Source organism: Polypterus senegalus, chromosome 5 (genome assembly GCF_016835505.1).
Source record: "Polypterus senegalus isolate Bchr_013 chromosome 5, ASM1683550v1, whole genome shotgun sequence".
Taxonomy (NCBI): Eukaryota; Metazoa; Chordata; class Cladistia; order Polypteriformes; family Polypteridae; genus Polypterus; species Polypterus senegalus.
Genome location: NC_053158.1, coordinates 201,164,073 through 201,180,126, shown reverse-complemented (window position 1 = coordinate 201,180,126; position 16,054 = coordinate 201,164,073). Strand labels below are relative to the sequence as shown.

General features: G+C 42.0%; 1 protein-coding gene across 2 annotated transcripts in view; it reads left to right on the top strand.

Annotated features, from left to right (window-relative positions):
• adcy8 (adenylate cyclase 8 (brain)) overlaps positions 1-16,054 on the top strand; it is a 330,936-nt gene that overhangs the window by 287,578 nt on the left and 27,304 nt on the right. For both annotated transcript variants that reach the window (XM_039753982.1, XM_039753981.1), the window contains one exon: positions 10,579-10,660. In XM_039753982.1, coding sequence (XP_039609916.1) covers positions 10,579-10,660 — 82 coding nt within the window. The remainder of the gene's footprint in view (positions 1-10,578; positions 10,661-16,054) is intronic.

The window sequence follows — 16,054 nt, the reverse complement described above, 5'->3', positions numbered from 1 at the left end:
AAGAGGAAAGATGAAAAGAGCTGAGCCTTCAAAACTCTACTTGATGTTATTTTACAAGAATTAAGTGGATAGAATTGGCAAGCTTTGTTGGTGTGAATGGCCTGTTCTTGTCATCAGCGGAGGGAGTCCTACAACGCTTTAAAAAAATTGCCCACTAGATTGGGTTGCACTGTCAAAGACCCCAGCTAGAAACCCAAAGGCCCAAAACAAATCATATAAAAAAATGAAAGGTTTATTCGACGATGATCTGAAGAGCACAAGAAATTGTCTGAAAAGGCAAGGCAATCCAGAGTAAACAAAGACCCCAAAACAGAATGCAAAAAATCATAGTCTGAAATGGAGCACAAGTTCAGAAAAATCCAGAATTCACAAAAGGCAATAGCACAAACACAGTAACACAAGAAAACACTCCACTCCCTAGCGGGTTTTGAAATGAACCTCCAAGAACCATGGAAGGCCCTCCCATAAATATGGTTGAAGGCTGTTCCTGGCAGTGATTGGCAGGTGGCCCCACCCCTTGGGGAACCACCCACAAAGCGAATGGGACATCAGGCCATTCCCTTTAACCAACACACACATAAGAAAATACACATCTATATTGTCAAGCTTGGGTCACAATGTTGCACAGCAGAGTACGCAAGATTTTCCAAGGAGTAGAAACTTTATTGCTGTTCAGGCAGATACAAACACAAGTCTCTTTTAGAGGTGATCTGGCCTCGCAAGGAACAGCTGTCAAACCTGGCGCATCGGCCCCAATTCCTGTTAAAAATAACACAAAGTCTTTTTCATCAAGGCGGTACAGTAGCTCGGAAGCAGCAGCCAGAGCAGAAGGAGTCTGGGGAAAGAGAGACAGGAGAGGGAGATACAGGACAGCTGTGGCACGGCCTTTTAAATGTTTGGGGCACATCACGTGGCAAGCCAGCAGACCTGCTGATCCCGCAAAGAGGAGTTGAAGAGCGTGTTTGTTTGTCATTGAAAAACTGTTCAAGAGGGGGCAGCTGCAGTCACAATATATTTACATAAAATCCAATGTCTGTCTGTCTGCCTGTCTGTCCACTTTTCACGAGAGAACTACTTAATGGATTTAGATGGGTTTTTTTTTTTTATAATTTGCTTGAACATTCCGGTCGATTTTGCGACTTCTCTCATCTCACTAAGTATCATAGTTCGCTTGCAGTACCGATTTATTGGCGCGAATTCCAGAGAGATGCAGCAGGCTGAGGGGAGGCTCTCCTCACTCACTCACCAGCCACGGGGCATACCTTAACTACACTTAGCTAGCAAACGAGAGAACTACTTACCGGATTTAGATCTGTTTTTTTTCTAGAATTTGCTTGAACATTCTGGTTGATTTTGCAACTTTTCTCATCTCACTAAGTATCATATTTTGCCTGCAGGAGCGATATATTTGTGCTAATCCGAGACAGAGATAACCACTAGATACATTTCCTGAAATGTCCCAAAATACACAAAATTATCAAAAATGCATTCAAGGGAGAGGAACCATAAAAAACTCTGGCTTCGAAGGACAAGACCAAAGTAAAAACTTATTTGAAAATCACAGAAAAAGAACAAAATACTTAAAATGCAAAATAAGGGCACAAAAGAGTGACACTCCAAAGCAAATAAATCCAATCTAAAATTCAGTAAACAGTAATCCCAAAACACAGGCAAAAAAATCCAGAAACAGACTTTAAGAAAGAGAAGCCATGTTCACAACTCCAATAGTAGTCAATGTACTGCTAAAGGCTGAGCTTCCCACCGTCAAAGACATAGGCTGAGGGCGGTCCTTCAGTGATGACATCATGTTGAACCCGCCTCTTGGGGTTACACTCACAAAACTCAAGGTGAGATGCTGAAACAGACCACGGCGTTTAGTCGGTTTGCTGTCTGAATGGCTTTAGGTTAAAAAGCTGTGGGATGGCAGTGGGCATTGCCTGCTCCAGTTACACTTTATCCAGTGAGAGAGAGAGAGATAGATAGATAGATAGATAGATAGATAGATAGATAGATAGATAGACAGATAGATAGATAGATAGATAGATAGATAGATAGAAAGGCACTATATGATAGATAGATAGATAGATAGATAGATAGATAGATAGATAGATAGATAGATAGATAGATAGATAGATAGATAGATAGATAGAAAGGCACTATATAATGGATAGATAGATACTTTATTAATCCCAAGGAGAAATTCACATACTCCAGCAGCAGCATTATAATATTAACGTTTACCCCCGGGTGGAATTGAAGAGTCGCATAGTGTGGGGTCTCCTCAGTGTGTCAGTGCAGCAGGACGGTGACAGCAGTTTGTCGCTGAAGCTGCTCCTCTGTCTGGAGATGATCCTGTTCAGTGGATGCAGTGGATTTTCCATTACTGACAGGAGCCTGCTCAGTGCCCGTCGCTCTTCCATGGATGTCAAACTCTCCAGCTCCGTGTCTGCAATAGAGCCTGCCTTCTCACCAGTTTGTCCAGGCGTGTCCAGCACACCTCCGTATAGAAGAGAGCGCTCGCCACAACCGTCTGATAGAACATCTATATTTCTAAGGAAGTATAGTCGGCTCTGTCCTTTCTTGCACAGAGCATCAGTATTGGCAGTCCAGTCCAGTTTATCATCCAGCTGCACTCCCAGGTATTTATAGGTCTGCACCCTCTGCACAGTCACCTCTGATGATCACGGGGTCCATGAGAGGCCTGGTCCTCCTAAAATCCACCACCAGCTCCTTGGTTTTGCTGGTGTTCAGTTGTAGGTGGTTTGAGTGGCACCATTTAACGAAGTCCTTGATTAGGTTTCTATACTACTCCTCCTGCCCACTCCTGACGCAGCCCACCATAGCAATGTCGTCAGCGAACTTTTGCACGTGGCAGGACTCCGAGTTGTATTGGAAGTCCGATGTATGTTGGCTGAACAGGACCAGAGAAAGTACAGTCCCCTGCGGCGCTCCTGTGTTGCTGACCTGCAGTTCCCGAGACGCACTTACCGAGGCCTGTCTTTAAGATAGTCCACAATCCATGCTACGAGGTATGAATTTACTCTCATCTCTGTCAGCTTGTCCCTGAGGAGCAGAGGTTGGATGGTGTTGAAGGCGCTAGAGAAGTCCAGAAACATAATTCTTACAGCACTACTGCCTCCATCCAAGAGGGAGAGGGATCAGTGTAGCATATAGATGATGGCATCCTCCGCTCCCACCTTCTCCTTATATGCGAACTGCAGAGGGTCGAGGGCGTGGCGGGCCTGTGGCCTCAGGTGGTGAAGCAGCAGCCACTCCATGGTCTTCATCACATGTGGCATCTGAGCGATAGGCCAGAAGTTGTTCAGCTCACTAGGACGTTATACCTTTGGGACTGGGGTGATACAAGATGTTTTCCAAAGCCTCGGGACTCTCCCCTTTTCCAGGCTTAGGTTGAAGATGCGCTGTAGAGGACTCCACAGCTCCAATGCACAGGCCTTCAGCAGTCGTGACGATACTCCATCTGGACCCGCTGCTTTGCTGGCATGAAGTCTCCTCAGCTCTCTGCTTACTTGGGCTGCTGTAATTGTGGGTGGGGATGTCTCTAATATGTTGGTATCAGCAGAAGGATGGGTGGAGGGTGCAGTACTCCGAGGTGAGAGTGGGTTAGGGTGGTCAAACCTGTTGAAGGAGTTGTTCATCTGGTTTGCTTTCTCCACGTCTCTCTCAATGGTGGCACCCTGCTTCGAGCTGCAGCCAGTGATGGTCTTCATCCCATCCCACACTTCCTTCACGCTGTTATTCTGCAACATCTGCTCCAGCTTTCTCCTGTACTGCTCCTTCGCCGCCCTGAGCTGGACTCGGAGTTCCTTCTGCACGCTTGAGCTCATGCTGATCACCGCCTTTAAAAGCCCTTTTCTTCTGGTTCAAAAGGCCCTTGATGTCACTTGTAATCCATGGCTTGTTGTTAGCATCGCAGCATACTGTTTTACTGGAATTACAATGTTAAACTTTAAACAAATATTTACAAGGAAAAAATAATAAAGGGGGGCAATTACGTCTAGGCACACTTTGTGAGTCCATTCTGGTCTGATCCATACATGACTGGCTAAATTTAAACATGGCATTCGTGCCACGTTTAAAGCCACTGAGCTCTTCAGTACTAGCCATTCTACTGCCAATGGAGATTGCATGGCTCTGCGTTTGATTTCATGCATGTGTTAGCAATGAAACACCTGAGCGCAGTGATTTGGAGGTGCCAATCTACCGACAACTCAGCAAATCAGCGTCAAGGATTTGTATTTGCTTCTTTATGGAGCCAGTGGAGCGATCAGGTGTTGTGTGCCAGTCTTGGCTGGTTAAATATGTTTAGAAATATTAGCATTTTTGCTCTAAGTGCTTAACTTTCTTTTGCCGTTTGCCTGTATAGTTTGTTCTGTAAATATCATAATTAAAGTTTCAAACAGTGTCTGACACACACACACACACAGTCACACACATAGGAGCTGTTGGGTAGGTAAGTGAGGGCAGACAAGCTGTGAAAAAAATCAAACTGCTGGCGCCGAGAGTCCTGATAAATAGATAAAGGCCGATCTATGAAAGTGGTTGAAAGACCAAAAGTCCGGCAAGAACATTTAAGAGCTGGGCCTGAATGGATGATGTCTCCTGGGGCAAAATTTTCAGATAAGAATTAAGGAAATAGTTTAGTCCCGCTTTCTATAGGAGAGAGAGAGCAAGAGAGAGAGAAAGAGAAAGAGAAAAGGATCAAACAAACTCACTCAGATTTACGTTCTTGTGTTGTTCCTTAGCGTCCTTGGCTGCACAGATGTCACTTGCATATCTCCATCTTCTGTTACTCTTATCTTAGGAATAAACTGTATTATTCTGTTCATTTCAGCATAATTGAGAAGTTCCATTATGGCATAGTGGTTAAGCCTTTGGACGTCAAAACCCTGAGTTTATGGGTTCTAATCCCAGTACTGACACTCTGTGACCATGAGCAAGTCACCTGACCAGCCCGTGCTCCAATCGCACACTCCCCAAAGAATCATGGGAAATTGCCGTGGCAACAAAGCATGCTAAACGTTCAGATTAATGAGAAAGAAAACAGCATCAGACATTATGGTTAATAACTAATAGCATTGGGTTAAAAAAACAGTTTGATTCTACTCTATAAATAAAAACTCAGGAAAAACCAAAGAGGATTGCAGATCATAGCAGTAGCACTATATTTTAAGATCAAAATGATAACTTTAGTGTGAGGACAGGTCCACAGGTCAGGCGCGTGTGCATTCTGTATCCCGTATCTGATGCGCAGCAGATGGCGCTGTTGTTCTTCTTCATCTTCGCACGAGTGGCCTCAACAAGGCTCCAGCTCTGAAAATGTCACCACCGTCCTTTACTTTTCTGCCATGTCACCCACTTGAGCAATTGGCTGTAAGAAAGATGCAAACCTTAGATAACTTTACAGAGGTTGCCACTACCCACATTTTTTGCTTCCCCGTCTCGTATCACGTCATAAGCTTTTGATCGTGGTCATAGACATGGTCATGGCCACCAGGTTGTCGCTAGATGAACTTTTTTGGATTCCCAGAACATATCAGGTCATAAGCTTTGGATTAAGACAAAAGTCAACGTTCTATCGCTGCTAGTTTGCAAGTAATCAGGTGACAGACAGACACAACCCTAGCATTTTATACGCACACACACATTTATCTATATATTTATATTGTGATAATAAAGAGTTCAAGACATCATAAAGGTTTGGGGCAGCCACCGTATATTGTTTTCCCGGCTGCAAAGTTGAATTAAGTAGCACCATATGCATAGAACAGAGTCCAAAACAGAACTGATCACAAGAGACAAAGATGGAGGCTTTAAAGGCCCGTATAGGAAGTGACGTCATCAAAAGGGCCGGAATCAGAAGTGATGTCGTCTGGACCAGAAGTGACGTCACCAAAGGCCCCAGCACTGGAAGTGATGTCAGCAAAGGGGCTGGCACTGGAAGTGATATCTTCTGAGGCACCGGAACCTTGCAGGATTTCCCGGGAAAGGTCTGTAGGGAACTGAGAAAAACAGTCAGCGCATTCCAGCGCCACCCCAGTCAGATGTTTTCTTACAATTACTCAGGCTCTTTAGCTGCCTCCTACTTGCGCATGTGTGACAATATATATATATATATATATATATATATATATATATATATATACAGTGGTGTGAAAAACTATTTGCCCCCTTCCTGATTTCTTGTTCTTTTGCATGTTTGTCACACAAAATGTTTCTGATCATCAAACACATTTAACCATTAGTCAAATATAACACAAGTAAACACAAAATGCAGTTTTTAAATGATGGTTTTTATTATTTAGGGGGAAAAAAATCCAAACCTACATGGCCCTGTGTGAAAAAGTAATTGCCCCCTTGTTCAAAAATAACCTAACTGTGGTGTATCACACCTGAGTTCAATTTCCGTAGCCACCCCAGGCCTGATTACTGCCACACCTGTTTCAATCAAGAAATCCCTTAAATAGGAGCTGCCTGACACAGAGAAGTAGACCAAAAGCACCTCAAAAGCTAGACATCATGCCAAGATCCAAAGAAATTCAGGAACAAATGAGAACAGAAGTAATTGAGATCTATCAGTCTGGTAAAGGTTATAAAGCCATTTCTAAAGCTTTGGGACTCCAGCGAACCACAGTGAGAGCCATTATCTACAAATGGCAAAACATGGAACAGTGGTGAACCTTCCCAGGAGTGGCCGGCCGACCAAAATTACCCCAAGAGCGCATCCGAGAGGTCACAAAAGACCCCAGGACAACGTCCAAAGAACTGCAGGCCTCACTTGCCTCAATTAAGGTCAGTGTTCACGACTCCACCATAAGAAAGAGACTGTGCAAAAACGGCTTGCATGGCAGATTTCCAAGACGCAAACCACTGTTAAGCAAAAAGAACATTAGGGCTCGTCTCAATTTTGCTAAGAAACATCTCAATGATTGCCAAGACTTTTGGGAAAATACCTTGTGGACTGATGAGACAAAAGTTGAACTTTTGGAAGGCAAATGTCCCGTTACATCTGGCGTAAAAGGAACACAGCATTTCAGAAAAAGAACATCATACCAACAATAAAATATGGTGGTGGTAGTGTGATGGTCTGGGGTTGTTTTGCTGCTTCAGGACCTGGAAGGCTTGCTGTGATAGATGGAACCATGAATTCTACTGTCTACCAAAAAATCCTGAAGGAGAATGTCCGGCCATCTGTTCGTCAACTCAAGCTGAAGCGATCTTGGGTGCTGCAACAGGACAATGACCCAAAACACACCAGCAAATCCACCTCTGAATGGCTGAAGAAAACCAAAATGAAGACTTTGGAGTGGCCTAGTCAAAGTCCTGACCTGAATCCAATTGAGATGCTATGGCATGACCTTAAAAAGGCAGTTCATGCTAGAAAACCCTCAAATAAAGCTGAATTACAACAATTCTGCAAAGATGAGTGGGCCAAAATTCCTCCAGAGCGCTGTAAAAGACTCATTGCAAGTTATCGCAAACGCTTGATTGCAGTTATTGCTGCTAAGGGTGGCCCAACCAGTTATTAGGTTCAGGGGGCAATTACTTTTTCACACAGGGCCATGTAGGTTTGGATTTTTTTCTCTCTAAATAATAAAACCATCATTTAAAAACTGCATTTTGTGTTTACTTGTGTTATATTTGACTAATGGTTAAATGTGTTTGATGATCAGAAACATTTTGTGTGACAAACATGTAAAAGAATAAGAAATCAGGAAGGGGGCAAATAGTTTTTCACACCACTGTATATATTGTGAGCCGGGGGGCTGATCGCACCCTCAGAGAATACAGACGTTCCTGGGAAAACCCCTGAAAAACATTGACAGACTACCTTCACATTGCTCCTTAGCTTATTTGCGCTCTGTCGCGTGACAAACCTCGCTTACTTAAAAGCCTGTACGGTACCTGTCAGTTGGAATTGATTGATTTGCTTCTCTTTCCCTCTGAAGAAGGAGATACGTTTGCATTCTTTTGAGAGACAGAACTGTCATCTCTGTCCTGTCAAGGAGCATGTTTAAACTTTTAAAAAGAAGAGACAAATGTTTGTATGCAGTGTTTGAATAAAGTTCCTGTCTCTACAACATCCTCTGTTTCTGTGCAAATCTGTGACTCAAGTGTGAGAATATATATATACAGGTAGCAAAGATATGCTATATATATATATATATATATATATATATATATATATATATATATATATATATATATATATATATATATATATATATATATATAGCATATCTTTGCTACCTAAGACAGTTTGAAACCTAAACAATAAACGTAGGACTCAGCAATGCATTTCATTACTACAAATGTTTGTGAGATGCCATTTGGTATTGGATTCATAAAAGCAATTAATAATGTTTATGAAGCGCCATCTATTTGAATGACAAATGCAATGCATTTTATTATTAAAAATGTTTGTGATGCACCATCTGTCGGAATGATAAATGCAATGCGTTTTACTATGAAAAATGTTGGTGAGGTGCCATCTGATGGAATAATAATAATACATTTTATTTAATAGGCGCCTTTCTTAGCACTCAAGGTCACCTTACAATAAGATTAAACAACATTAGTAAAATAAAAACAAGAGAATGAGAAATTACAAAGCAATAATTAGCAAACAAACAAAGTTAACAGTGTAGAATTCATAATTGGTATGCCAGCTTGAAAAGATAAGTTTTGAGGGCAGCTTTAAACTGTGTTATTGAATCAAGCTGACGTATATGAGAGTGAAGAGAATTCCTGAGTTGAGGAGCACTATGAGAGACGCTCGAGCTCCCATAGCACTGAGTCTGACGTGTGGTACAGAAAGTCGAGCTGCAGATGAGGATCTGAGTGAGCGAGAGGAGTGCCAGTCTGGAGGAGATCAGTGAGGTTATGGAGAGCTCTAAATGTTCAGAGCGGTATTGTGTATTGTATTCTGTAGTGAGCAGGGAGCCATTGAAGTTGAGAGAGAATCGGTGTGATATGTTCAGTGGATTTAGAACAGCAGGTTATTATCCTGGCAGCAGAATTGTGAAGAAGTTGTAAGCCATGGATATGTTTTTGTGGGATGCCAGATAGCTCGTATATGTGAGGTGACTCGGGAATTAACTGATACTTCAGTACTGTGTTGCCTAAGAACAGGATGAAGTCTAGAAATGTTTCAGAGATGGAAGAAGGCAGTCTGAGAAATGTTACTTAGATGGGAAGAAAAAGACAGAGTACTGTCAAGAATGACGCCCAGGCTCTTCACCTGGGTAGAGATGATTGTCTTAATATTGCTAATTAAAATAGAAGAATGGTTAACCTTAGCAAGTGTAGATTTAGAGCCAATGAGGAGCACCTCAGTTTTATTGCTGTTTAGTCGGAGACAATTGTGACTCATCCATGTCTTTATGTCTTGGAGACATGCCATAAGAGCATCTGCAGGGAAAACAGAAGTGGATTTAGTGGATAGATATAGCTGTGTGTCATCAGCGTAACAATGAAACTTAATACCATGGTGCCAGAAGATATTACCAATTGGGAAAAGAAGCAGCCCCGAAACAGAACCCTGCAGAACTCCCTGAGTAACAACTGCGTTCTCAGATCTAAAGCCTTTTATTTGAACAAACTGTTTCCTATCAGTGAGGATGGATGAAAACCACAGGAGGACAAGGCCACAGACTCCAGAACTAACTAGTTGTTTCAAAAGTATCTGATGAGATTTGGTGTCAAATGCAGAGCTGAGGTCAAGAAGCACAAGAATTGATAAAAATCCCATGACAGCTGCCCGGAGAAGATCATTTGTGATTTTGACCAGGGCAGTTTCTGTGCTGTGTTTGGGACGAAACCCAGATTGAAACAAACTGTTTAAAAAGGTTATTTTTTGAAAGACGGGACTGGAGTTGGGAGGCAACTATCTTTTCGAGAACTTTAGATATAAATGGAACATTTGAAATAGTCCAATAATTGTTAAGGATAATTGGGTCTAAACCAGGTTTTTTCAGAATTGGAGTAATTGAGGCTGTTTTTAGTGAGAGGGGGACCGTGCCTGTAGTAAGGGAAGAGTTAAGTATAGTAGTTATCACAGGGGAAATATGTGACAGACAGGACATAACAAAGCTCATAGGTACTGGATCTAATTGGCATGCGAAAGAATTAGATTTTGTTTTAAACTCCGAGATATTATTTTCAGCTGGTAAATGAGAAATTCAACTCATATATCTCTATTATATGCCATTTGATATAGGATTCATAAAAGTTGTGTTAATGTTTGTGAAGCACCATTTATTTGAATGACAAATGCAATGCATTTTATTAGTAAAATATTTGTGATGCACCATCTGTCATAATTATAAATGCAGTACATATACCTCTGTTATATGTTGTTTGTTATGGGATTATAAAAGCAGTGTTAATGTTTGTGATGCGCCATCTGTTGGAATGAGAACAACATAGCACTTTTATTAAGGCACATGTATATATTGTAGTATACTGTATATGCACCAATATTTTTTTTTCAATTGACTTTATTTTTTTAATATTTTCAATTTTTCTAAATTTCTCTTTTTTTGCTTTATTTTTCAGCAAAGACTTTTTGGGTACCAAGGAGACGTCCCTCTTGCTGATGGCAATGTTTCTATTAGCGGTGTTTTATCACGGCCAACAGGTAAATTCATTATTTTAGTCTTTTGAATAAGACAAATCTCAACATTTAATGTTTCCTCCAGGGTGAAAAAAGAATTAGTGTTATATGAGGAACAAAAGTCAACCCTGTGCACTTTCTGATTATCCGAGACTACGGATTCAAACGTACTTACTTACTTCTGTTACAGATCTTGTGTTTTGAACGTCTGTTTTGGGCGTGACGCTCCATTAATCTGTCTTTTTGGTAACAAGCTGTGGATACGGTTCCTGACAAAGATCTCATCTTCTGGTCCTGTAGCTGCGTTTTTTCCACATTTACCAAAGTTCTGCAGCTCTTAGTTTGCGTCATAAGATGTTTCAAGCACCAGCGTGTTCAAATAATTCCACAGACCAAAAATCTTCATTTTAAAGGTTTTTAGTAAAATTTCAAGGCACAACATTTCACATAAATATAGAGAAACAATGGGTATTAAAGAAAAGTTCTCTTTAAGGCTTTTATATTTTGAATGCATTGTTCTTTTAGTTGGGACCAATCAGATGCCTCCCTGATGGTATTGCATGATGGGAGGGCAACAGTTCTGATCAAATTACCAACTCTGTTTGAGGGAATGCAGTCCCAAACTTCCACTGTGTTTCATTATAACCTGTAGACATTCATCCCAGTAGAGCAGACATTAGCACACAGCGCCAACCCCTGGTTAGGCTGGTAACTACCATCAACCAGAGCCCTTAAGCTGCGTCCCAAGTGTATACACATAACTATATAGAAATACAGCGTGTGGCGGACGGCCGGAGTCCAAGCCCGGCCGGAATGCCCCTTCGCTATATGTTCAGGGGGAGCATCCATGGACTGTGCAATACCTCCCCCTGGACACTAGATGGCAGCCCCCCTGGGTTGGAGCGGTGCCTCGGTTTCCCGCAGGGCTCCATGGGAATTGGAGTTGGAGTGCAGCCCTGTTGGGTCCCGCAGGCGCCACGAGGGGGTGCTGCAGCTGGGACTCCTGAGCCCTTATGGGAAGTGCAGCCGGAACTCGGCAGTCAACCACCTGGAGTACTTCTGGGTGGACTATAAAAGGGCCCAGCAACCACTAATCAAGGGCCAGACTCGAGAGGAGGAGGACACAGCTTGACGGAGAGGAGAGGTGGTTAAAGGAGAAGAGTGTTTGTGTTTGGTGGTGTGCTTTGGGACTGTGTTGTGCCTGTGGGAGACGGAGAAGAAAAAATAAAGTTCACTTTGGTGTGAGTCTGCGTCAGGTCGGGCGCCTATTTAGCACCTTTGTTACAAGGGCTATTCAAAATGAGCAGATTTCAAAAATTCATTTCAAACACACTGTATAAGACAGAAACACATTCCGCACATCACTGGATAGAGGAAAGTTCAAAGTGTGGTCCGGTGGTCTTTGAAGTTGCATGCGCTCAACATGAGCCCCATTTGTAGCGCGACAAACATCAACACGGTACAACAACAACATTTATTTCTATAGCACATTTTCATACAAACAGTAGCTCAAAGTCCATCCATCCATCCATTTTCTAACCTGCTGAATCACGGGGGTCTGCTGGAGCCAATCCCAGCCAACACAGGGCACAAGGCAGGAACCAATCCCAGGCAGGGTGCCAACCCACCGCAGGACACACACAAACACGCCAATCCACCTAACCTGCATGTCTTTGGATTGTGGGAGGAAACCGGAGCACCCGGAGGAAACCCACGCAGACACGGGGAGAACATGCAAACTCCACGCAGGGAGGACCCGGGAAGTGAACCCGGGTCTCCTAACTGCGAGGCAGCAGCGCTACCACTGCGCCACCGTGCCGCCGTAGCTCAAAGTGCTTTACATAATGAAGAATAGAAAAATAAAAGACACAATAAGAAAATAAAATAAGTCAACATTAATTAACATAGAATAAGAGTAAGGTCCAATGGCCAGGGTGGACAGAAAAACAAAAAACTCCAGACGGCTGGAGAAAAAATAAAATCTGTAGGGATTCCAGACCATGAGACCACCCAGTCCCCTCTGGGCAATCTACCTAACATAAATGAAACAGTCCTCTTTGGATTTAGGGTTCTCACGGAAGGACTTGATGATGATGGTCACGTGGACTTCTGGTTTTTAATCCATCCATCATTGTTGGAGCATCATGAAGCTTTGAGTAGGTGGAGGTGGCGCAGGCCAAAAAGAAACAGAAAAGAGAGTAGGGGTCAGTATGAATTTTAGAGCCACCATGAGTAGTTATTATGATGAATTGAACATACAGAGTATCAGGATTAAGTTAAAGTGAAGTTATAAAAAGGCCATGTTAAAGTAATGTGTTTTCAGCAGTGTTTTAAAGTGCTCTACTGTATCAGCCTGGTGAATTCCTATTGGCAGGCTATTCCAGATTTTAGGTGCATAACAGCAGAAGGCCGCCTCACCACTTCTTTTAAGTTTTGTTCTTGGAATTCTAAGGAGACACTCATTTGAGGATCTGAGGTTACGATTTGAAATATAAGGTGTCAGACATTCTGATATATAAGATGGGGCGAGATTATTTAAGGCTTTATAAACCATAAGCAGAATTTTAAAGTCAATCCTGAATGACACAGGTAACCAGTGTAGTGACATCAAAACTGGTGTGATGTGTTCAGATTTTCTTTTCCTAGTTAGGATTCTAGCAGCTGCATTCTGCACTCGTTGCAAATGATTTATGTCTTTTTTGGGTAGTCCTGAGAGGAGTGCGTTACAGTAATCTAGTCGACTGAAAACAAACGCGTGAACTAATTTCTCAGCATCTTTCAGTGATATAAGAGGTCTAACTTTACTTATGTTTCTTAAGTGAAAAAATGCTGTCCTAGTGATCTGATTAATATGTGATTTAAAATTCAGATTACAGTCAACAATCACCCCTAAACTTTTTACCTCCGTCTTGACTTTTAATCCTAATGTATCCAGTTTATTTCTAATAGCCTCATTGTATCCATTATTGCCAATCACTAAGATTTCAGTTTTCTCTTTATTTAACTTGAGAAAGTTACTATTCATCCATTCTGAGATACAAGTCAGACATTGTGTTAGTGAATCAAGAGAATCGGGGTCATCAGGTGCTATTGATAAGTACAGCTGTGTGTCATCAGCATAGCTGTGGTAGCTCACGTTGTGCCCTGAGATAATCTGACCTAACGGAAGCATGTAGATTGAGAAGAGCAGCGGACCCAGGATAGAGCCTTGTGGAACACCATATGGATATCATGTGTCTTGGAGTTGTGATTACCACAACTCACAAAGAATTTTCTCCCTGCCAGGTAGGATTCAAACCAATTTAAGACACTGCCAGAGAGGCCCACCCATTGACTAAGGCGATTTCTAAGAATATTATGATCAATGGTGTCAAATGCAGCACTCAAATCTAGGAGGATGAGAACAGATAAATGGCCTCATTCACCCTCAAGTCATTTACTACTTTAACGAGTGCAGTTTCTGTGCTGTGATTTGTTCTAAAACCCGACTGAAATTTATCAAGAATAGCATTTTTATTGAGGTGGTCATTTAACTGCATAATGACTGCCTTCTCCAGAACTTTACTTAAGAAAAGCAGGTTAGAGATGGGTCTAAAATTTTCAAGAGTCGAGGGGTCAAGATTATGTTTCTTAAGCAGGGGTTTAACTACAGCAGTCTTAAGACAGTCTGGGAAGACCCCCGTATCTAGTGACGAATTTACTATGTCAAGAACATTATCAATTAGCACTCCCGATACTTCTTTGAAATACACCATTTCTTGCCAAACACAAGTCAACTGGTCCCTAATTACTGAATTCACAGCTTCCTCAATTCGATGTACCGCAAATCTTGAAGATCAGCAGGCATAGGTGGAACAAACACTCTTTCTTTAATGTACTCCCATAGATAAAAGGTCTGGAGGCCTGGTAGGCCATAGACGATGAGCAAGATCTTGTTGTCCACCACTTCCAATCCTAGAATGGCGTCGTTCAGGTAACGCCGGAGCTCCAAGTGGAAATTAGGCGGGGCACCACCTTGCATGAAAATGAAGTCATTCAAACCTTCTTGAAGATGGGGAAGCAACCAGTTTTGTAGCATGTTCAGGTATGAAAATCCAGTCACAGTTTGCTCTGCAAAAAAAAAAGAAGAAAGGTCCATAAACTTTGCTCAGAGAAATGGCACAAGACACATTTACATTCGCTGAGTCTCTTTCATGTTCGACAACCAGGCAAGGATTTTCATACCCAACAAATTCTAACATTGTGCCAATTAACCTTACCAGAGAGATGGAAAGTTGAATCATCTGAAAAAATTAGTTGTCCGGGAAAATTGTCCTCTTCCATATCCTCCAGAATTGCAGTGCACAATTCAAACCTTTTCTTCATGGCGGTCAGTAACCGCAATGCCTGCGCTAACTGCACCTTGTATGGCTTCAAATGCAGATGCTGTCTAAGAGCACGCCATACCGTTGTTTGAGGAATTCCAAGTTCAATGCTTGCCCGTGATGTGTGGAATGTGTTTCTATCTTAAACAGTTTGTTTGAAATAAATTTTTGAAATCTGCTCTTTCATTTTGAATAGCCCTGTAGAGTAAATAGACTTAGAAAAATAAATGTTGGGACTCCAATCCAGCCTGACACATCATTTACAAACAAAAATAAAGAAGACAAATGCATGATGGCATCAAAAAGACAGCAGATGATAGCCTCCTTCAAGCTTGGAGCAAAGTAATCTTGTTATTAGGTATTTGAGGAGCTCCGTCTCTTCAGTTGCTCGGTCATGAAGTGATGCCTCCTGCTGGGCAGTTGTGCTTTCATGGCCCAGGGATGAGAATGGGCAGAGTCAGTTGCCCTCACTTGGTGGTTTCTCAATGTTGTGGAGAAAAACGAAGGCAACACAGGCAGTGACCCTTTATGGCCCGGGGTGGAACTACATACCTGGGAGGAACTCAGATGGTGACCCTCTGATACATATGCGTGACAATATATTAATTAATATTTCTTAATTGTGCAAAGATATCTGCTTATAAAGTCAAATGAAAAAGTTTGGGACCCCCACTTATTTCTTTGGATTTTTGTTCCTCATTGGCTGAGCTTTCAAAGTTGCAACTTCCTTTTATTATCTGACATGCCTTATGGAAACAGTAGGATTTCAGCTGTGACATTAAGTTTATTGGATTAACAAAAAATATGCAATATGCATCATAACAAAATTAGACAGGTGCATAAATGTGGGCACCCAATAGAGATATGACCTCAATATTTAGCTGAGCCTCCTTTTGTTAATCTAACCGCCTCTAGACGCTGTCCTCCTATAGCCTGTGATGAGGGTCTGGACTCTGATGGAGGTATTTCTGACTCTTCTTCATACAAAATCTCTCCAGTTCAGTTCAATTTGATGGACAGCCTGCTTCAAATCATCCCATAGATTTTCAATGAT